This window comes from Cherax quadricarinatus, chromosome 12 (genome assembly GCF_038502225.1).
Source record: "Cherax quadricarinatus isolate ZL_2023a chromosome 12, ASM3850222v1, whole genome shotgun sequence".
Classification (NCBI taxonomy): Eukaryota; Metazoa; Arthropoda; class Malacostraca; order Decapoda; family Parastacidae; genus Cherax; species Cherax quadricarinatus.
Genome location: NC_091303.1, coordinates 35,816,335 through 35,840,386, shown reverse-complemented (window position 1 = coordinate 35,840,386; position 24,052 = coordinate 35,816,335). Strand labels below are relative to the sequence as shown.

Genomic DNA, 24,052 nt, shown 5'->3' with positions numbered 1-24,052 from the left:
AAAATTCTTAATGTCTCAGTGATTTAAGTGAGTTATGTTATATATCTTTTACTGAATGTGAATTTGTGTTTATATTGTGTACATATTAAGCTAAGTGATGTGGGTTAGTTAGCAGTTAAAAGTCATATGAACAGCTTTGTAATTTGTTATTTTTTCTCTGTAGGGCTTAACATACGATTTCCCACATGGAGCACTTGTTTGGGCAGAGACTTTAGGAGATAACTATACCACAAGCTGCTGTCGCATTGTCACCTCGCCTTCCAGGGCAGCAGAACATTGTGAACTTTTAAGCATGGAAAACTGTTTTCCATTTTCTTTAACAGTTGATGAGGAATACATTTACTGGGCAGATTGGGGCAAACAAGGCATAATGCGTGCATCACTGACCAATCCTGATGATGTTGTGAAGCTTGTTCATACTCCTTCTGTTATATCAGACATTTCAAAGCATCATGGAGTTTATGGCCTTGCCTTGTTAAATAGCTCAGTAAAAAACTCCTCCTTGGATTTATGTAAAGGACAGAAAAAGTTCAGGTGTAAAGATCATAAGAGTTTCAAGTGTAAAGTAGATAACATGACTGACCTGGAAACTGACATAAAAAGCTTGCCTGCCAAACCTTCTCACCCAGAATCAGCCACTGAAGAAATTTATAAGGATGCCATCATAAGTGCAAAGTCAGCAACCATACACTCATTGAATTCATCAGCAAGTCACACAGAAAATGTTGGTCATGAGGGTAAGAAAAATATAAAACCAGTAAAACATAACACTGAGAAAATTAATAAATACAATAACACTAGTGCAGATTCAATAAGCACCAACTCAATGAATTCAGTAGAAAGTCGTGCAGAAAATGTTGATGGTCAGGATGCTAAGAAGAACGTAATAAGCTCCGTGAAACATGAAAATGAAGCTTTTCACAATGCTTCTTTATTTTTGCAAACAAATGCATCAATGATCAAAGAAGAAATGTAAGTAGAATAATATTGGTTTATGTTACACAGTAATTATTTCATATACAGTGTGAATAAGTTGGTTGTGGTCATTCATGGAACAACTTCCATGGAGATTTTTTTTTTCTGTGGCTAAACTTGGGCATCCTCTGGTTGTGCTCTGTGCAATACATTCCCACAATACTTTTATTTAATGAACACTTTTCTAGTCATTTTCTTAGTTACCTTTAAATCCACTAGGTTCACATTAACAGTTTCTTCACTTCTAATTTTCCCAATAATATATTCTGAGATAATTCTTTTTCTTGTTTACTGGTGATAGTGGGTGATAGCTGTCTTACTAGTAACCAATGCAACATATGAAGGATTATAAATTTTTACTTTTTTTTTTTTCAACAAGTCGGCCACCTCCCACCGAGGCAGGGTGACCCAAAAAGAAAGAAAATCCCCAAAAAGAGAATACTTTCATCATCATTCAACACTTTCACCCCACTTATTCATAATCACTGTTTTTGCAGAGGCGCCCAGATACAACAGTTTAGAATCATTTATAAAGATATACAACATATCTCTCCAAACTGCCAATATCCCAAACACCTCCTTTAAAGTGCAGGCATTGCATTTCCCATTTCCTATACTCAAGTCCGGCTATATAAAAATAACCGGTTTCCCTGAATCCCTTCACTAAATATTACCCTGCTCACACTCCAGCAGCTTGTCAGGTCCCAAAAACCATTCATCTCCATTCACTCCTATCTAACACGCTCACGCACGCTTGCTGGAAGTCCAACCCCTTGCCCACAAAACCTCATTTACCCCCCTACCTCCAACCTTTTCAAGGACAACCCCTACCCCACCTTCCTTCCCCATCAGATTTATACGTTCTCCATGTCTTTCTACTTTGATCCATTCTCTCTAAATGACCAAACCACCTCAACAACCTTCTTCAGCCCTCTGACTAATACTTTTATTAACTCCACACTTTTTTTTTTTTCAACAAACTGGCCATATCCCACCTAGGCAGGGTGGCCCCCCAAAAAAAACAAGGGTTTCTCTTTTTAAATTTAGTAATTTATACAGGAGAAGGGGTTACTAGCCCCTTGCTCCTGGCATTTTAGTCGCCTCTTACAACACGCATAGCTTACGGAGGAAGAATTCTGTTCCACTTCCCCATGGAGATAAGAGGAAATAAACAAGAACAAGAACTAGAAAGAAAATATAAGAAAACCCAGAGGGGTGTGTATATATATGCTTGTACATGTATGTGTAATGTGACCTAAGCGTAAGTAGAAGTAGCAAGACATACCTGAAATCTTGCATGTTTATGAGACAGCAAAAAAGACACCAGCAATCCTACCATCATGTAAAACAATTACAGGCTTTCGTTTTACACTCACTTGGCAGGACAGTAGTACCTCCCTGGGTGGTTGCTGTCTACCAACCTACTATCTAGGATTAACTCCACACCTTCTCCTAATTTCCACACTCTGAATTCTCTGTGTAATATTTACACAAAACATTGCCCTTAGACAGGACATCTCCACTGCCTCCAGCCGCCTCCTTGCTGCAGCATTTACAACCCAAGCTTCACACCCATATAAGAGTGTTAGTACTATTATACTTTCATACATTCCCTTCTTTACCTCCATAGATAACATTTTTTTGTCTCCACATATACCTCAACGCATCACTAAGATTTTTTCCTTCGTCGGTTTTATGGTTAACCTCATCCTTCATAAACCCATCCACTGACACGTCAACTCCCAAATACAGTGGAACCTCTGCTTGCGAGTTTAATCCGTCCCAGGACCTTGCTCACAACTGGATTTGCTCATTTGCAGAGTCAGTTTTTCTCATTTAACCCTTTCTGGGTCCGTCCCGTAGATCTACGGCTTTGCGTTCAGTGTCCAAACCGTAGATCTACGTCATGAGCTCAGCTCACTCTGATAAACTGAGTGGTACACTTGGGCCTAGATATGAGAGAATACATCTATGTGGTATGTGTGCACCACATAAAACAAATCCTGCAGCACACTGTGTATAATAAGAGGAAAAAAACTGAAACCAAGATTTTCGATTAAAACAGCAACTTTGCAGTGTTTTTTCGTATGTTTTTTATAGTTGCATTTGCAATTTCTTGGTCTCATTTGATAGAATGGAAGACATATTACAGAAATAGAGATGATTTTGATTGGTTTTAGCACCGGAAATGGCTTGAAACTGAGCTCAAAGTAGCGGAAATGTTAAATTTTTGTCGATATTCAAGAGTAAACAAACGACCTCACACGTCTAATACATGCCAGCTGGTGGATCTAATACACATTCACAAATGTGGTGATGATATTTATACAATTATTACAATATTGCATAACAGTAAATCTTCTATTTTTTGGTGTGAATAAAAATTCATTATGTAAATAAAAAATAAAAATGGGATTTATTTGTAAAGCCTCAAAACGTAACTAATGAACCGAGGAAATGTTAGTTTAGTTCCAGGAATGCCTACATTGTTTATTCTGGATGCTATTTTGAAATTGGAATATTTTGAACTTTGTGTTAAATTGGCCAAATTACCAATTTCCGATCACTTTATTTTGTAGTTGAAACAGTTGACTTGGCGATTTCTTGTGCTCAATCGATAGAATAGAAGTAATACTAGTAAAATAGCTAAGAATTTGGTCGACTGGAATGATGTAATTGGCCTAAAATGGAAGTCAAAGTCGGCAAAATCGCCGATTCGTAAATATCACTGACACATCAAAATTAGCGAGAGCATAATTTCGTCAATTTTCCATCAAATTTCGTACTTTTTGTTTTATTACCTTCACAAAAAGATTCTCTACCATTTCATAAGAAAAAATAACAAATTTTTTTTTGGAAAATTCTTGGACACTGGTGCGTGACTTCAGATTTTGGCCTTGGACCCTGAAAGGGTTAAATTAATTGAAATGCAATTAATCCATTCCAGTGGAATTCTGTACTTCAATAATTTTGCTACTATCAACTTTACGGCTTATTTATCAATCTCACTTGATCTAATATGACATAATAAGCAATATAAATAACATAGAAACCTGATATATACTCTAAAATGAATAAAATATGTAATTCATGTAGTGGTATGGGCTGTGTCGGCTTTGGACGACAGTTTGGAGATCAGACAAAATACTTCTTGAATAATTTCGCTAATATCATCTATACTGCTTATTTATCTATCACAGTTCATCTGATATGACATAAACAATATAAATAACATAGAAACCTGATATATACAGTGGACCCCCGCATAACGATATTAATCCATTCATGAGAGCTCATTGTTATGCGAAATTATCGTTATGCGAATGAATTTTCCCCATAAGAAATAATGGAAATCAAATTAATCCGTGCAAGACACCCAAAAGTATGAAAAAAAATTTTTTACCACATGAAATATACATTTTCCTACACACAAAGAGAAGGATACATGCACAATAGTAGAGTAGTACATGCACAGTATATATTGTTCATGTACTACTCTACTAAATGAAGAATAAATGACACTTACCTTTATTGAAGATGCAGCAATGACTGATGAGACACTGTGTCCTGGGAGTGCCTTTTCCTCCTGAGTACTGTAGGTCCTGTTTGGCATTTTCTTCCAGAACATGCCTTATCACACTGTGTATGCCACTACGATTCTTAAATCTCTCAAACCAACCTTTACTGGCTTTAAATTCACCAATTTGAGCACTAGTTCCAGGCGTTTTTCCCTGTTCACCTGGGTGTTAGTCGACTGGTGTGGGTTGCATCCTGGGAGACAAGATTAAGGACCCCAATGGAAATAAGTTAGACAGTCTTCGATGGCACTGACTTTTTTGGGTTATCCTGGGTGGCTAACCCTCTGGGGTTAATTGTTTCTTGGTATTCTCAATAAGCCACACCAACAATGGTGCTACAGCAGCAGCAGCAGTAGCTGACAGTGCTACAGCAGCAGCAGCAGCAGCTGACAGTGCTACAGCAGCAGCTGACAGTGCTACAGCAGCAGCAGACGATGCTACAGCAGCAGCAGATGGTACTACAGCAGCAGCAGCAGACGGTACTACAGCAGCAGCAGCAGCTGATGGTGGTACAGCAGCAGCAGCAGCTGACGGTGGTACAGCAGCAGCAGACAGTGCTACAGCAGCAGCAGCAGCTGACAGTGCTACAGCAGCAGCAGCAGCTGACAGTGCTACAGCAGCAGCAGCAGCAGCTGACAGTGCAGCAGCAGCAGCAGCTGACAGTGCAGCAGCAGCAGCTGACAGTGCTACAGCAGCAGCAGATGGTACTACAACAGCAGCAGCAGCAGCAGCTGACGGTGGTGCAGCAGCAGCTGACGGTGCTACAGCAGCAGCAGCAGCTGACAGTGCTACAGCAGCAGCAGCCGCTGACAGTGCTACAGCAGCAGCAGCAGCTGACAGTGCAGCAGCAGCAGCAGCAGCAGCTGACAGTGCTACAGCAGCAGCAGCAGCTGACAGTGCAGCAGCAGCAGCTGACAGTGCTACAGCAGCAGCAGACGATGCTACAGCAGCAGCAGACAGTACTACAGCAGCAGCAGCAGCAGGCAGTACTACAGCAGCAGCAGCAGCTGACGGTGGTACACCAGCAGCAGCAGCTGATGGTGCTACAGCAGCAGCAGCAGCTGCCAGTGCTACAGCAGCAGCAGCAACTGACAGTGCAGCAGCAGCAGCAGCAGCAGCAGCTGACGGTGGTACAGCAGCAGCAGCAGCTGATGGTGCTACAGCAGCAGCAGCAGCTGACAGTGCTACAGCAGCAGCAGCAGCAGCAGTTGACCATGGTACCACAGTATTTCGATAATATTTCTCACCCTTTTTACCACAGGGTTGGCACTAGAAGCTTTCTTGGGGCCCATGGTCACTTATTTTGCAGATAAAATCACCAAAAACACTGTAATAATACGAAATGTTACGATTGTATGCTTGGATGTTATGTAGACAGCCTGTACTGTCAGAACACACAGCCTAGCCGTCTGCTCTGACTAGTTCATATTTCGCGGCATTTTTAGGTGCTGCCCTCTGTAGGCTCACCCACGTCAGTGGGAGGCTGAGCTCACCGTCTCTCACTCCTAGGCCGACCGACTTGACAGACACAAGTGCTCCCCCTCCACGGACTGGCTTGTGGTCACTCCCTCACACTGCCCGTTGTGTACTCACTCCTACCCAATTAAAGCCAAACTAGTCCACGGCCGTATCATTGCTACCTACGCTACCTTCATCGGCACTAAACCGCTGTTCAGCAGTAAGAACAGCAATAACAGTGGTGACAGCGGTGGGATACTGTAGCGTGGGACGCTGTAGCGTGGGGTCACTTACAATTCTCGGAGAATTTCGGCAAATTTTGGCTGGATCCTGCTTGTACCTGTGTCTGGATGCTCAAACGTGCAGACACGACATCAGGATAACTCGTTGAGAGATGGATGCTTCTTGTGTAGGGTGATGAAGTGAAGATGACTTCATACCTCTTCCTACCTCTCTCCAGGCAAACACAACTGCTGCGAGCACCGCTGTCACCATTTATAACGGGCTTGTTTGGTATTCTGGTAGCGGGTAGTAAATGATATACGTCTTCGGAGGCTTCTTTGTTTATTGTTAAGTCGTTGTGGGTACACAGGCTTGTGTGTTGTGCCCATGGCCCGGGAGGGCCATGCCCACGAGAGAGAGCTGGAGAGGCCTTGTGTGTTCCTGCTAGGCCGCTGTGAGAGTGAGGGTCATGGGCCGGCAGGCTGGCGTGCCTACCTAGAGGCCTGGCTACAGAGGGCAGCACCTGAGTGGCGCAAAATATGAACTAAGCAGGCAGACAGCATGGGCTGTCTGTGCAGACAGTACAGGCTGTCTGCATACGCTCGGCCACCTACCGCTCGTCGTCCCGACGCGACAATACTGGTAGTAAAAGAAACTCTGTCTCTCTCTTGTAGGAACAGGGCACAGAACACAAAATAAAAACATATATATACATATGGACATGGAAAAAAAACTTCCTACAGGGAGGGAAGAAAAAACATGGGGTGTGCTAAACATCGTGGTCAAAGGCAATGAGCGTCGAAGGGCATCACTGCACGCCTTCCTGCGTCTGGACATATACTGCAACACAGGAGACATCGCTGCGGCTGAGCTGTGACGTAACAGGTTACGATCTCCTCTGGAACGGTGAAGCAGACATCGTAGGAGTCGCTGCAGGTTTTCACTCAACCTAGGGCACGACATGCTGGTGCCCTCGAGTGAGGCGTCGACAAAACTTGGCAACTGGGCAGGACTTCTGGCAAGCGACTCAGGAGGACACTTCTCGACTGGTACTGTCACTGGGCTGTCACTGCCGGCGAGCGTGGAGCGAGTTGTGGAGCGAGTCGTGGTAGAGACGACTGGGCGAAACATCTGGGAGTCGTAACATCATACACCAGACTGCAGTGAGCGAGCTAGCAGTCAACGTGACATCATCTTTGTGCAGGCTGCTCACTGAAGCTTGTGACACGAGGCTGACACAGTGCCTGCCGACAGGCCTGGCTGCGGCTTGACGAGTATCATCTCTCGACAGTTGGAGTTATAGCAGAGGTTAGCCTAAGCGTCCCCAGACTTGTTTCTCTACATATAACTGCACTGAAGGTCTGGAGGTGAAGTGAAACAAATCTCGATGGGAATTGTAGCAGGTACGATTCTGCAGAACATCACGAGCGACGAGCATAAAAGCTTTCTGTACAAGAGGGCTCATACGCTCAGGGCTGAGTAATCAGCTGTCAAACACACTGGTCACACGGGTGACTTAGCACAGTGGTGCCACTCAGGTCTGGCTCAGACCTCACTGGACACACGGAAACTTTAAAAACACACCGCTGTACATACGGTACACTAACATGTGAGAACACTGACTGAGAGGAATTAATTAACACACGACATATATTTTCTCTCAATCTTCTCGACAATACTAAAATAATTACTAGAACACTCGATGGTGACATCATGTGATGTCAGGCGTGATGTCGCGAGGTGACGTCAGCAGGACTGTGACGTCAGCAGACATCTCGAGGTGACGTCAGCAGACATCTCGAGGTGACGTCAGCAGACATCTCGAGGTGACGTCAGCAGACATCTCGAGGTGACGTCAACAGACATCTCGAGGTGACGTCACGAAGTCGGGCAGCATCGTGGGTGACGTCAATGTGATGCGGGCAGCAGACCACAGCATGTGGCCTTGGGACATCTGGTAACTCACGTGGCTGGTAGATCCACGTGACATCGCCCACACCCACCGTGGTGTCGATCCACATGGTGTCGTGATCTATGTGGCATGCTGATCCACGCAGCTTCGAGTGACCTCGGGCACTCGGATACACAGTTCTGGCAAAGAATTCACATGGAAAACAGCAGAAAACACAGCAGAGGGAGTGGGCAGTGGTGAGTGGTGTATGGTAGACGGGTGAGCGTGAGTAGGGCGAGCATGGGCAAGGTGAGGAACAGCCACTTCCTCTCCTCTCCTCCCCCACCCACAAATACGTAGAGAGCTCACACTGGACGCAGAAATCACCACAAAACTCACCTCTGGCTTGCTGAAACGGCTGTGCTGAGCTGAACAACAACAACAGCAACATACAAGTGACGCTGAACACGTGACTTGAGAAACAGCGTGGGCAAACCAGTTTTCTCTTCCCCTGGATGGGAGAGTTTTTTTTTGCCTGTTGCATTTTTATGTCCATTTTTTATTTACTAGTGAGCGAAAGCCAGTCCCTCTCTGGGGTAGCTAGTGTATGTAATTCCTTTATACCTACGGGCCCACCAGTATTGTCGCGTCGGGACGACGCAAGGTGTGTGGCCGAGCAAATGTAGACAGCCTGTACTGTCAGAACACACAGCCTAGCCGTCTGCTCTGACTAGTTCATATTTCGCGGCATTTTTAGGTGCTGCCCTCTGTAGGGTCACCCACGTCAGTGGGAGGCTGAGCTCACCGTCTCTCACTCCTAGGCCGACCGACTTGACAGACACAAGTGCTCCCCCTCCACGGACTGGCTTGCGGTCACTCCCTCACACTGCCCGTTGTGTACTCACTCCTACCCAATTAAAGCCAAACTAGTCCACGGCCGTATCATTGCTACCTACACTACCTTCATCGGCACTAAACCGCTGTTCAGCAGTAAGAACAGCAATAACAGTTACCGCGGAGGCTGGCTTGTAAACAATGCCACCGGCGGAATGTGAGGCGGGCTCAGGCCGCACATTAGACGTGTCTCGGACGAATAGTGTTGAGCGGGTTTTTTAGCATTATGCGAGGCAAAATCTTAGCGATAAAATGTATCGGTATGTGGATTTAACGTTATGTGATGCCAACGGTATGCGGGGGTCCACTGTACTCTAGAATGAATAAAATGTCATTATATATGTGGCGGCGGCCGACAAGTGTTTGGAGACAGGACAAAATACTCCTTGAATATTTCGCTATCATCAACTCTGCGGCTTATTTATCTATCACAGTTCATCTAATATGACATAACAAACAATATAAATAACATAGAAACCTGATATATACTCTAGAATGAATAAAATGTAATTACAGTGGTCCCCCCGACCTACTATATTAATCCATTCCTGAGAGCCCATCGTAAGACGAAATGATCGTAGGTTGAATTAATTTTCCCCATAAGAAATATTGGAAATCAAATTAATCCATGCAAGACACCCAAAAGTATGAAAAAAAAAATTTACCACATGAAATATACATTTTCTACTCTACTAAATGAAGAATAAATGACACCTTTATTGAAGATGCAGGAATGACTGATGAGAGTGCCTTTTCCTCCTGCGTAATGTAGGTCCTGTTAGGTAAGACACATATGCAACAGTTAGGTATCTTTATTATGAAACGTTTCGCCTACACAGTAGGCTTCATGGAACAATGCTCTTCTCCAGACTGAGGGACTGACCACCTCAAAACTTTAAGGGTGATGGACTGATTACATCGTCTTCAAGTATCTTCTGCTTCTATCAACTTTTCTGTACTTGACTGAAGAAGCCTACTGTGTAGGCGAAACGTTTCATAATAAAGATACCTAACTGTTGCATATGTGTCTTACCTAACAACCTGTCGGTATTTTATACCATTTTAATGTTCAATGTAGGTCCTGTTTGGCATTTTCTTCCAGAACAGGCCTTATCACACTACGATTCTTAACCCTTTCAGGGTCCGTCCCGTAGATCTACAGCTTTACGTTCAGGGTCCAAACCGTAGATCTACGCCATGAGCTCAGCTCGCTCTGATAAGCTGTGAGTGGTAAATTTGGGCCTAGATATGAGAGAATACATCTTTGAGGTATGTGTGCACCACACAAATCCTGCAGCACACAGTGTATAATGAGAGAAAAAAACTGAGACCATGATTTTCGATTAAAGCAGCGACTTTGCAGTGTTTTTTCGTATGTTTGTTATAGTTATATTTGTGATTTCTTGGTCTCATTTGATAGAATGGAAGACATATTACAGAAATAGAGATTATTTTGATTGGTTTTAGCACTGAAAATGGCTTGAAACGGAGCTCAAAGTAGCAGAAATGTTAAATTTTTTGCCGATGTTCAAGAGTAAACAAACGACCTTACACTAATACGTGCTAGCTGGTGGGTCTAATATACATTCACAAATGTGGTGATGATATTTGTACAATTATTACAATATTGCATAACAGTAAATCTTCTCTTTTTTGGTGTGAATAAAAATTCATTATGTGAATAAAAAATAAAAATGGAATTCATTTGTAAAGCCTCAAAACATAACTAATGAACAGAGGAAATGTTAGTTTAGTGCCAGGAATACCTACATTGTTTATTTTGGACCCTATTTTAAATTGGAATATTTTGAACTTTGTGTTAAATTGGCCAAATTACAAATTTCTGATCAGTTGACTTGGCGATTTCTTGTGTTCAATCGATAGAAGAGAAGTAATACTAGTGAAATAGCTAAGAATTTGGTCGACTGGAATAATGTAACTGGCCTAAAATGGGAGTTAAAGTCGGCAAAATCGCCGATTTGTAAATATTTCTGACACATCAAAATTCGCGAGAGCATAATTTCGTCAATTTTCCATCAAATTTCGTACTTTTTGTTTTACTACCTTCAGAAAACGATTCTCTACCATTTCATAAGTAAAAATAACAAAATTTTGGGGGGAAAATTGTTGGACCCTGGTGTGCACTTAGAAATTTGGCCTCTGGACCCTGAAAGGGTTAAATCTTTCAAACCAACCTTTGCTAGCCTTAAATTCACCAATATGAGCACTAGTTCCAGCTATTTTTTCCTGTTCACATGGGTGCTAGTCGACTGGTGTGGGTCGCATCCTGGGAGACATGGTTAAGGACCCCAATGGAAATAAGTTAGGCAGTCCTCGATGACACACTGACTTTTTTAGGTTATCCTGGGTGCTAACCCTCTGGGGTTAATTGTTTCTCGGTATTCTCAATAAGCCACACCAACAATGGTGCTACAGCAGCAGCAGCTGACGGTGCCACAGCAGCAGCAGCTAATGGTGCTACAGCAGTAGCAGCAGCTGACAGTGCTACAGCAGCAGCAGCAGCTGATGGTGCTACAGCAGCAGCAGCTGACGGTGCTATAGCAACAGCATCAGCAGCTGACGGTGCTACAGCAGCAGCAGCAACTGATGGTGCTACAGCAGCAGCAGCAGCTGACAGTGCTACAGCAGCAGCAGCAGCTGATGGTGCTACAGCAACAACAGCTGATGGTGCTACAGCAGCAACAGCTGACGGTGCTACAGGAGCAGCAGCAGCAGCTGATGGTGCTACAGTAGCAGCAGCAGCAGCAGCAGCTGACAGTGCTACAGCAGCAGCAGCAGCTGACAGTGCTACAGCAGCAGCAGCAGTAGACGGTGCTACAGTAGCAGCAGCAGCTGACAGTGCTACAGCAGCAGCAGCTGACAGTGCTACAGCAGCAGCAGCAGCAGCTGACAGTGCTACAGCAGCAGCAGCTGATGGTGCTGCAGCAGCAGCAGCAGACAGTACTACAGCAGCAGCAGCTGATGGTACTACAGCAGCAGCAGCAGCTGATGGTGCTACATCAGCAGCTGCAGCTGATGGTGCTACAGCAGCAGCAGCAGCAGCAGCAGCAGCAGCTGACCGTGGGACGATAGTATTTCGATAATATTTCTCACCCTTTTTACCACAGGGTTGGCACTAGAAGTTTTCTTTGGGCTCATGGTGGCTTATTTAGCAGTTAAAAGCACTAAAAACACTGGAATAATACAAAATATTTCGAATGTATGCTTGGGAGCAACCGCTCTGTCTTGTAAACTTTGGCACACTTCCTGAAAGCAGGCCAGCTGAGGCGTGCTGAGGCAGACAGACTTGTGGACGCGTACCGGACAAATGCTATAGGTCGAGTCTTTCAACGTACGTCGGGGTCAAACTTTTACGCTGAAAAGCATCGCAGGTCGGTTTTAACGTAGGTTGGGGACATAATATGTTGGGGGTCCACTGTATATGTGTGGCGGCGCGGCCAACGAGAGTTTGTCTGGAGACAGGACAAAATACTCCTTGAATATTTTGCTATCATCAACTCTACAGCTTATTTATCTATCACAGTTCATCTAATATAAAATAATAAACAATATAAATAACATAGAAACCTGATATATACTCTAGAATGAATAAAATATGTCATTATGTAACTGGTGGAGGCAGTAACACCTGCTCCCTCTTTGTTGTGGTAAACACTGCCATCTAGTGATGGCCTTTTGAAGCCGTCTATTAATATAATTATTATTATGTAGTACATTATTATTATACAGTGGACCCCCGCATAGCGAACTTAATCCGTGCAAGAGGGCTGGTCGTTATGCGAAATGTTCGCTATGCGAATTAATTTTCCCCATAAGAAATAATGGAAATAAAATTAATCCGTGCAAGACACCCAAAAGTATGAAAAAAAATTTTTTTTACCACAAAAAAATGTTAATTTTAGTACACACAAACTGAAAAAGGCATGCACAATTACATGACACTTACTTTTATTGAAGATCTGGTGATGATTGATGGGATGGGAGGAGGGGAGAGAGAGTGTTAGTGTTTAGAAGGGGAATCCCCTTCCATTAGGACTTGAGGTAGCAAGTCCTTTTCTGGGGTTACTTCCCTTCTTCTTTTAATGCCACTAGGACCAGCTTCAGAGTCACTGGACTTCTTTCGCACAACATATCTGTCCATAGTGGCCTGTACCTCTCGTTCCTTTATGATTTGTCTAAAGTGGTTCACAACAGTGTCATTGTAACAGTCACCAGCACGGCTTGCAATAGCTGTGTGAGGGTGATTTTCATCAAAAAAGGTTTGCACTTCAAGCCATTTTGCACACATTTCCTTAATCTTTGAAGTAGGCAATTCCTTCAATTTCTCTCTCCCCTCCTTTGAACCAGTTTCCCCAGGTCTGGCCTCTTGCTCTTGAAGTTGATCTATCAGCTCATCAGTGGTTAGTTCTTCATTGTCCTCCTCCACCAACTCTTCCACATCCTCCCCACTAACCTCCAACCCCAAGGACTTCCCCAATTCCACAATTGATTCCTCAACTGGTATACTACTCCTCTCAGGGTTAGCCTCAAACCCTTCAAAATCCCTTTTGTCTACACATTCTGGCCACAGTTTCTTCCAAGCAGAGTTCAAGGTTCTCTTAGTCACTCCCTCCCAAGCCTTACCTATAAGGTTTACACAATTGAGGATATTAAAGTGATCCTTCCAAAACTCTTTTAGAGTCAATCGAGTGTCTGTGGTCACTTCAAAGCACTTTTGAAACAGAGCTTTTGTGTACAGTTTCTTGAAGTTGGAAATGACCTGCTGGTCCATGGGCTGCAGGAGAGGAGTGGTATTAGGAGGCAAAAACTTCACCTTAATGAAGCTCATGTCCCCATAAAGTCGCTCTGCCACGTCTGTAGGATGACCAGGGGCATTGTCTAACACCAGGAGGCACTTAAGGTCTAATTTCTTTTCAGTTAGGTAATCTTTCACATTGGGGGCAAATGCATGGTGTAACCAGTTATAGAAAAATTCCCTAGTGACCCATGCCTTACTGTTTGCCCTCCACAGCACACACAAATTATCCTTGAGGACATTCTTTTGCCTGAACGCTCTGGGAGTTTCAGAGTGATACACTAATAAAGGCTTAACTTTGCAATCACCACTAGCATTGGCACACATCAACAAAGTAAGCCTGTCTTTCATAGGCTTATGTCCTGGGAGTGCCTTTTCCTCCTGAGTAATGTAGGTCCTGCTTGGCATTTTCTTCCAGAACAGGCCTGTTTCATCACAATTAAACACTTGTTCAGGTTCCAGTCCTTCAGTTTCTATGTACTCCTTGAATTCATGCACATATTTTTCAGCCGCTTTGTGGTCCGAACTGGCAGCCTCACCATGCCGTATCACACTATGGATGCCACTACGCTTCTTAAATCTCTCAAACCAACCTTTGCTGGCCTTAAATTCACTCACATCATCACTAGTTGCAGGCATTTTTTTAATTAAATCGTCATGCAACTTCCTAGCCTTTTCACATATGATCGCTTGAGAGACGCTATCTCCTGCTAGCTGTTTTTCATTTATCCACACCAATAAGAGTCTCTCAACATCTTCCATCACTTGCGATCTTTGTTTCGAAAACACAGTTAAACCTTTGGCAACAACAGCTTCCTTGATTGCCGTTTTCTTGCCCACAATAGAAGCGATGGTTGATTTTGGTTTCTTGTACAACCTGACCAGGTCGGTGATACGTACTCCACTTTCATTCTTATCAATGATCTCTTTCTTCATTTCAATGGGTATTCTTACCCTTTGAGGTGTAGGGTTGGCACTAGAAGCTTTCTTGGGGCCCATGGTCACTTATTTTCCACAAACAGCACCGAAAACACTGTAATAATACGAAATATTCCGAGTGTATGCTTGAATGTTACCGCGGAGGCTGGCTGGTAAACAATGGGACGGGCGGCACATGTGAGGCTGGCTGAGGGCGCACATTGGACGCGTCTCGGACGAAGGTCGCTGAGCGGGTTTTTGTCCACTATGCGGGGCAAAATTTTAGCGAACAAAGCGTTCGCTATGCTGATTGTTCGCTATGCAAGGCGTTCGCTATGCGGGGGTCCACTGTATATGTATTATACATTTTTTTTAACAAGTCGGCCGTCTCCCACCGAGGCAGGGTGACTGAAAAAGAAAGAAAATCCCCAAAAAGAAAATACTTTCATCATCATTCAACACTTTCACCTCACTCACACATAATCACAGTTTTTGCAGAGGTGCTCAGAATGCAACAGTTTAGAAGCATATATGCATAAAGATAAACAACATATCCCTCCAAACTGCTAATATCCCGAAACCTCTCCTTTAAAGTGCAGGCATTGTACTTTACATTCCCAAGACTCAAGTCCGGTTACATAAAAATAACCGGTTTCCCTGAATCCCTTCATTAAATATTACCTTGCTCACACTCCAACAGCTCTTCAGGTCCCAAATACCATTTGTCTCCATTCCTTTCTAACAAGCTCACACATGCTTGCTGGAAGTCCAGGCCCCTCGCCCACAAAACCTCCTTTACCCCCTCCCTCCAACCTTTTCGAGGATGACCCCTACCCTGCCTTCCTTTCCCTACAGATTTATACGCTCTCCATGTCATTCTACTTTGATCCATTCTCTCTTAAATGACCAAACCACATCTGCAACCCCTCTTCAGCCCTCTGACTAATACTTTTATTAACTCCACACCTCCTAACTTCCACACTCTGAATTTTCTGCATAATATTTACACCACACATTGCCCTTAGACAGGACATCTCCACTGCCTCCAACCGCCTCCTCGCTGCAGCATTTACAACCCAAGCTTCACACCCATATAAGAGAGTTGGTACTATTATACTTTCATACATTCCCTTCTTTGCCTCCATAGATAATGTTTTTTGTCTCCACTTATACCTCAACACACCACTCACCTGTTTTCCTTCTTCAATTCTATGATTAACCTCATCCTTCATTAATCCATTCACTGACACGTCAACTCCCAAATACATATCTGAAAACATTCACTTCTTCCATATTCCTCCTCCCCAGTTTGATATCCAATTTTTCTTTATCTAAATCATTTGATACCCTCATCACCTTACTCTTTTCTATGTTCACTTTCAACTTTCTGCCTTTACACGCTCTCTCAAACTCATCCACTAACCTTTGCAATTTTTCTTTAGAATCTCCCATAAGCGCAGTATCATCAGCAAAAAGTAACTGTGTCAATTCCCATTTTGTATTTGATTCCCCATAATTTAATCCCACCCCTCTCCCAAACACCCTAGCATTTACTTCTTTTATAACCCCATCTATAAATATATTGAACAATCATGGTGACATTACACATCCCTGTCTAAGACCTACTTTTACCGGGAAGTAGTCTCCCTCTCTTCTACACACCCTAACCTGAGCCTCACTATCCTCATAAAAACTCTTTACAGCATTTAGTAACTTACCACCTATTCCATATACTTGCAACATCTGCCACATTGCTTCAGTATTCACTCTATCATATGCCTTTTCTAAATCCATAAATGAAATATAAACTTCCCTACCTTTATCTAAATACTGTTCACATATATGCTTCAATGTAAACACTTGATCTACACATCCCCTACCCACTCTAAAGCCTCCTTTCTCATCCAAAATTGTACTCTCTGTCTTACCTCTAATTCTTTCGATAATAACCCTACTGTACACTTTACCTGGTATGTATACTCAGTAAACTTATTCCCCTATAATTTTTAGTCCCCCTTCCCTTTACATAAAAGAACTATACAAGCTCTCTGCCAATCCCTAGGTACCTTCCCCTCTTTCATACATTTATTAAACAAAAATACCAACCACTCCAACACTATATCCCCCTGCTTTTAACATTTCTGTCATAATCCCGTCAGTCCCAGCTGCTTTACCCCCTTTCATTCTACGTAATGCCTCACACACATACCCACACTCGCATCCTGCACTTCTTCACTCCTAAAAGATGTATACCTCCCTGACCAGTGCATGACCATTGACTTTGTCAATGGTCCAAGTCGGACCGAAACGTCGTCGTAAGCTTCTCTCTTTTATGTGCGGGTTATTTGTGTATAGTGACCTCATTTGTTTACTCCTGAACATAGTCAAGCAAACGAGCATTTCTCCCTCGTTGAGCTGAATTTAAGGTACTTTTCATCGTGAAAGCAATCAAAATCATATCTATTTCTGTAATATATCTTCCATTCTATCAAATGAGACCAAAAAAACGAGAATACAATCATAAAAACCACACGAAAATACTGCTAAGGGGTGGCTAATTGCTGAGAAGTGAACTCCATTATTTATGCTCTGATTTCTTTCATTTTTGGTGTACGTTAAGAAGCATCTTTCCATCATACATTGCCCAAGTTTCAATACGATAGTCCAACAAACAAATGAGATACAATTCCCTAGATCAAGAGCATGAGCTCCTCACGAGCGTCAAGGAACCTGCCTTGAGGTCTGTTCGCTTATGGAAATTTTGCTCGCGTATGGAAGCAAAAAATTGACCCATCGACTACTTGTGTTTGGAAAAACTCGCACATGGATGTGTTCGCAAGTAGAGGTTCCACTGTATGTGAAAACATTCACTTCTTCCATACTCCATCTCTCCAATGTGATATCCAATTTTTCTTTATCTAAATCATTTGATACCCTCGTCACCTTACTCTTTTTCTATGTTCACTTTCAACTTTCTACCTTTACACACCCTCCCAAACTTGTCCACTAACCTTTGCAACTTTTCTTTAGAATCTCCCATAAGCACAGTATCATCAGCAAAAAGTAACTGTGTCAACTCCCATTTTGTATTTGGTTCCCCATAATTTAATCCCACCCCTCTCCTCAACACCTTAGCATTTACTTCTTTTACAACCCCATCCAAAAATATATTCAACAACCATGGTGACATTACACATCCCTGTCTAAGACCTACTTTTACTGTGAAGTAATCTCCCTCTCTTCTACACACCCTAACCTGAGCCTCACTATCCTCATAAAAACTCTTTACAGCATTTAGTAACTTACTACCTATTCCATATACTTGCAACATCTGCCACATTGCTCCCCTATCCACTCTATCATATGCCTTTTCTAAATCCATAAATGCCATGAAAACTTCTCTACCTTTATCTAAATACTGTTCCTATACATGCTTCAATGTAAACACTTGAGCTACACATCCCCTACCCACTCTGAAGCCTCCTTTCTCATCCAAAATTGTACTCTCTGTCTTACCTCTAATTCTTTCAATAATAACCCTACTGTACACTTTACCTGGTATGTATACTCAGTAAACTTATTCCCCTATAATTTTTAGTCCCCTTTCCCTTTACATAAAAGAACTATACAAGCTCTCTGCCAATCCCTAGGTACCTTCCCCTCTTTCATACATTTATTAAACAAAAATACCAACCACTCCAACACTATATCCCCCTGCTTTTAACATTTCTGTCATAATCCCGTCAGTCCCAGCTGCTTTACCCCCTTTCATTCTACATAATGCCTCACGCACATCCCCACACTCGCATCCTGCACTTCTTCACTCCTAAAAGATGTATACCTCCCTGACCAGTGCATGAAATTTCCACCTCCCCGTCTTCATCGACATTTACAAGTTCCTCAAAATATTCCCGCCATTTACACAATGCCTCCAGCTCCCCATCTACTAACTCCCCTACTCTGTTTTTAACTGACAAATCCATTCATTCTCTAGGCTTTCTTAACCTTTTGACTGTTTCGGTCATGTGTATACGTCTTACGAGCCACCGTTTTTGACTTATATATACAGTGGACCCCCGGTTAACGATATTTTTTCACTCCAGAAGTATGTTCAGGTGCCAGTACTGACCGAATTTGTTCCCATAAGAAATATTGTGAAGTAGATTAGTCCATTTCAGACCCCCAAACATACACATACAAACGCACTTACATAAATACACTTACATAATTGGTCACATTCGGAGGTAATCGTTATGCGGGGGTCCACTGTACTCAGAAATACAAAGCAGCTTCAAATCAAGCAAGAGAAAGCTGGTAGGCCCACATGTGAGAGAATGGGTCTGTGTGGTCAGTGTGTACCATATAAAAAAAATCCTGCAGCACGCAGTGCATAATGAGAAAAAAAAACTTCGACCGTTTTTTCTTTTAATTAAAATGCCGATTTTGTGGTCTATTTTCGTATAGTATTTGTGGTTGTATTCTCATTTTCTTGGTCTCATTTGATAGAATGGAAAACATTATAGAAATAGATGTGATTTTGACTGGGTTTACTATGAAAAGAACCTTGAAATGGAGCTCAAAATAGGGGAAATGTTTGATTTTTGCCGATGTTCAAAAGTAAACAAATGATGTTATTTTCCAATAAATGTCCAAGTAGCCATTCTAATATGCAGCCAAGAATGGGTTGACATTATTTATACAATTATTACAATATTGCAGTAGTCTGCATAACAGTAAATCTTCTATTTTTTGTTTGAATAAAAATTCAAAATAGAAAGCAATATTAATATCAGAGGGGCCTGGAGACATGACTGATGAACAAAGAAAATGTTATTTTAGAGCCAGGAATGTCTGCATTGTTCATTCTGGACCCTATTCTGAAATTGTCATATTTTTTAATTTTCGTGAAATTGGCCAAATTGCAAATTTCTGACCACATAATTGGGTTGTTGAAATCGGTAAATGGGCAGTTTCTTGTACTCAGTCGATAGAAAAAATAGAGTTCTAAAGAAATAGCTATGAGTTTGGTTGATTGGAACAAAGGAGTTAGCCGAAAATAGGGCTCAGAGTGGGTGAAATCACTGATTCATAATTATCACCGAGGTTGCTAACTTCACGAGAGCGTAATTCCATCAGTTTTCCATCAAATTTTGTTTTTTTTTGGTGTCATTGCAATCGAGAAAAGATTCTCTATCATTTCATAAGAAAAAATTATTTTGTTTTTCTTCAGAAATTTTGTGACACCAGGAGACACATCAGGATTTGGGATTGCGACAGTCAAGGGGTTAACTTGTTTATCTCCAAAATTTTTTCTTATTTTCATCAAAATTTCTTGACAGTGCCTCTCCCACTCTATCACCTGCTTTTCTTTTGCACTCTCTCACCACTCTCTTCACCTTTCTTTTACTCTTCATATACTCTGCTCTTCTTATAACACTTCTGCTTTGTAAAAACCTCTCATAGGCTACCTTTTTCTCTTTTATCACACCCTTTACTTCATCATTGCACCATTCACTCCTCTTTCCTCCTGCACCCACCCTCCTATAGCCACGAACTTCTGCTCCACATTATAATACTGCATTTTTTAAAACTATTCCAACCCTCTTAAACCCCCCCCTCCCCCCACTCTCATACTTGCACTAGCCCACCTTTCTGCCAATAGTTGCTTATATCTCACCCTAACTTCCTCCTCCCTTAGTTTATACACTTTCAGCTCTCTCTTACTTCTTGTTGCCATTTTCCTTTTGTCCCATCTACCTCTTACTCTAACTGTAGCTACAACTAAATAATGATCCGATATATCAGTTGCCCCTCTATAAACGTTTACATCCTGAAGCCTACCTATCAACCTTTTATCCACCAATACATAATCTAACAAACTACTTTCATTATGTGCTATATCATACCTTGTATACTTATTTATCCTCTTTTTCATAAAATATGTATTACTTATTACCAAACCTCCTTCTGCACATAGCTCAATTAAAGGCTACCCATTTACATTTACCCCTGGCACCCCAAATTTACCTGCTACTCCCTCCACAACATTTTTACCCACTTTAGTATTGAAATCCCCAACCACAAGTACTCTCACACTTAGTTCAAAACTCCCCATGCATTCACTCAACATTTCCCAAAATCTCTCTCTCTCCTCTACACTTCTCTCTTCTCCAGGTGCATAAATGCTTACTATAACCCACTTTTCACATCCAACCCTTATTTTACTCCACATAATCCTTGAATTTATACATTTATATTCCCTCTTTTCCTGCCATAACTTATCCTTCAACATTATTGCTACTCCTTCTTTAGCTCTAACTCTGTTTGAAACCCCTGACCTAATCCCATTTATTTCACCCCAGAGAAACTCTCCCACCCCCTTCAGCTTTGCTTCACATAAAGCCAGGACATCCAGCTTCTTCTCATTCATAACATCCACAATCATCTCTTTCTTATCATTTGCACATCATCCATGCACATTCAGACATCCCACTTTGACGGTTTTGTTCTTTTTCTTTTTAGTAGGCTATACAGGAAAAGGACTTACTAGCCCATTGTTCCCGGCATTTTAGTTGACTTTTACAACACGCATGGGTTACGGAGGAAAGATTTTATTCCACTTTCCCATGGAAGAACTTTTCTTTCTTTCAACACACCGGCCGTATCCCACCGAGGCGGGGTAGCCCAAAAGGAAAAACGAAAGTTTCTCATATTACATTTAGTAATATACAGTAAGGCCCCGCTTTACAGTGTTTCACCTTACAGCGTTCTGCTAATACGGCGATGTCAAATTATGACCAAAATTTGCTATACGGCAGGCGGTCTTTTAAATACGGTGCCCCCACCCGGTTTGTTTACATTTTCTGTGACCACATCTATTATGTCAGGAAACTTTCCAAAATTTAAAGTGTTTTAAAGTTACTGCATATTTTATATGTTCTCTGATAATTATACTTATGTGTACCTGTACTTAAATATACTTACACACTGTGCTGGTGTGCAGGTACACATTAAAATCGCTAAGTCTCTCTCTACTCATGATGCCAATACTATGTAATAATAATCACTCTTGGGCACACTAAATGTCTTATTTTAAATCAATATAGGCATTTTCATTAATCCATCTATGATATTTTTCTCAAAATTATATATGAAACCCTTTACATAGCATATAAACATGATACATACACTCAGAATAAAAACTGATGTAAATATGAGATTTGTTTACAAAGCAGCTATGTAGGTAGTGTCGGAAGAATTACGTTTTCTCTAGTCAAACACTGGGGGGTAACTGTAGAAAAATATTCTTTTCGTATGCCTTTACTCTATGTATAGCAATTCACGACCCTTGTGGGTTTAATGCTTTTTATAATAATAATAATCATTATTATTTTTTTTTTTTCAACAAGTCGGCCGTCTCCCACCGAGGCAGGGTGACCCAAAAAAGAAAGAAAATCCCCAAAAAGAAAATACTTTCATCATCATTCAACACTTTCACCACACTCGTACATTATCACTGTTTTTGCAGAGGTGCTCAGAATACAACAGTTTAGAAGCATACACATATAAAGATACACAACATATCCCTCCAAACTGCCAATATCCCAAACCCCTCCTTTAAAGTGCAAGCATTGTACTTCCCATTTCCAGGACTCAAGTCCGACTATATGAAAATAACCGGTTTCCTTTATCCCTTCACTAAATATTACCCTGCTCACACTCCAACAGATCGTCAGGTCCCAAGTACCATTCGTCTCCATTCACTCCTATCTAACACGCTCATGCACGCTTGCTGGAAGTCCAAGCCCCTTGCCCACAAAACCTCCTTTACCCCCTCTCTCCAACCCTTTCGAGGACGACCCCTACCCCGCCTTCCTTCCCCTATAGATTTATATGCTTTCCATGTCATTCTACTTTGATCCATTCTCTCTAAATGACCAAACCACCTCAACAACCCCTCTTCTGCCCTCTGACTAATACTTTTATTAACTCCACACCTTTTCCTAATTTCCACACTCCGAATTTTCTGCATAATATTTACACCACACATTGCCCTTAAACAGGACATCTCCACTGCCTCCAACCGTCTCCTCGCTGCTGCATTTACCACCCAAGCTTCACACCTATATAAGAGTGTTGGTTCTACTATACTTTCATACATTCCCTTCTTTGCCTCCATAGATAACGTTTTTTGACTCCACATATACCTCAACGCACCACTCACCTTTTTTCCCTCATCAATTCTATGATTAACCTCATCCTTCATAAATCCATCCGCCGACACGTCAACTCCCAAGTATCTGAAAACATTCACTTCTTCCATACTCCTCCTCCCGAATTTGATATCCAATTTTTCTTTATCTAAATCATTTGACACCCTCATCACCTTACTCTTTTCTATGTTCACTTTCAACTTTCTACCTTTACACACATTCCCAAACTCATCCACTAACCTTTGCAATTTTTCTTTAGAATCTCCCATAAGCACAATATCATCAGCAAAAAGTAACTGTGTCAATTCCCATTTTGAATTTGATTCCCCAAAATTTAATCCCACCCCTCTCCCGAACACCCTAGCATTTACTTCCTTTACAACCCCATCTATAAATATATTAAACAACCATGGTGACATTACACATCCCTGTCTAAGACCTACTTTTACCGGGAAGTAGTCTCCCTCTCTTCTACACACCCTAACCTTAGCCTCACTATCCTCATAAAAGCTCTTTACAGCATTTAATAACTTACCACCTATTCCATATACTTGCAACATCTGCCACATTGCTCCTCTATCCACTCTATCATATGCCTTTTCTAAATCCATAAATGCAATAAAAACTTCCCTACCTTTATCTAAATACTGTTCACATATATGCTTCAATGTAAACACTTGATCTACACATCCCCTACCCACTCTGAAACCTCCTTGCTCATCCGCAATCCTACATTCTGTCTTACCTCTAATTCTTTCAATTATAATCCTACTCAGTAAACTTATTCCTCTATAATTTTTACAGTCTCTTTTGTCCCCTTTCCCTTTATATAAAGGGACTATACATGCTCTCCGCCAATCCCTAGGTACCTTCCCTTCTTTCATACATTTATTAAACAAAAGTACCAACCACTCCAACACTATATCCCCCCCTGCTTTTAACATTTCTGTCATGATGCCATCAGTTCCAGCTGCTTTACCCCCTTTCATTTTACGTAAAGCCTCACGTACCTCCCCCACACTTACATTCTGTTCTTCTTCACTCCTAAAAGATGGTATACCTCCCTGACCAGTGCATGAAATTACTG

The 24,052-nt window shown here is 42.0% G+C and overlaps 1 protein-coding gene across 2 annotated transcripts in view; it reads left to right on the top strand.

The window, feature by feature from the left end:
- LOC128686683 (protein cueball) overlaps window positions 1–24,052 on the top strand; it is a 210,176-nt gene that overhangs the window by 68,493 nt on the left and 117,631 nt on the right. For both annotated transcript variants that reach the window (XM_070084307.1, XM_070084308.1), the window contains exon 5: window positions 164–972. In XM_070084307.1, the coding sequence (XP_069940408.1) occupies window positions 164–972 (809 nt within the window). The remainder of the gene's footprint in view (window positions 1–163; window positions 973–24,052) is intronic.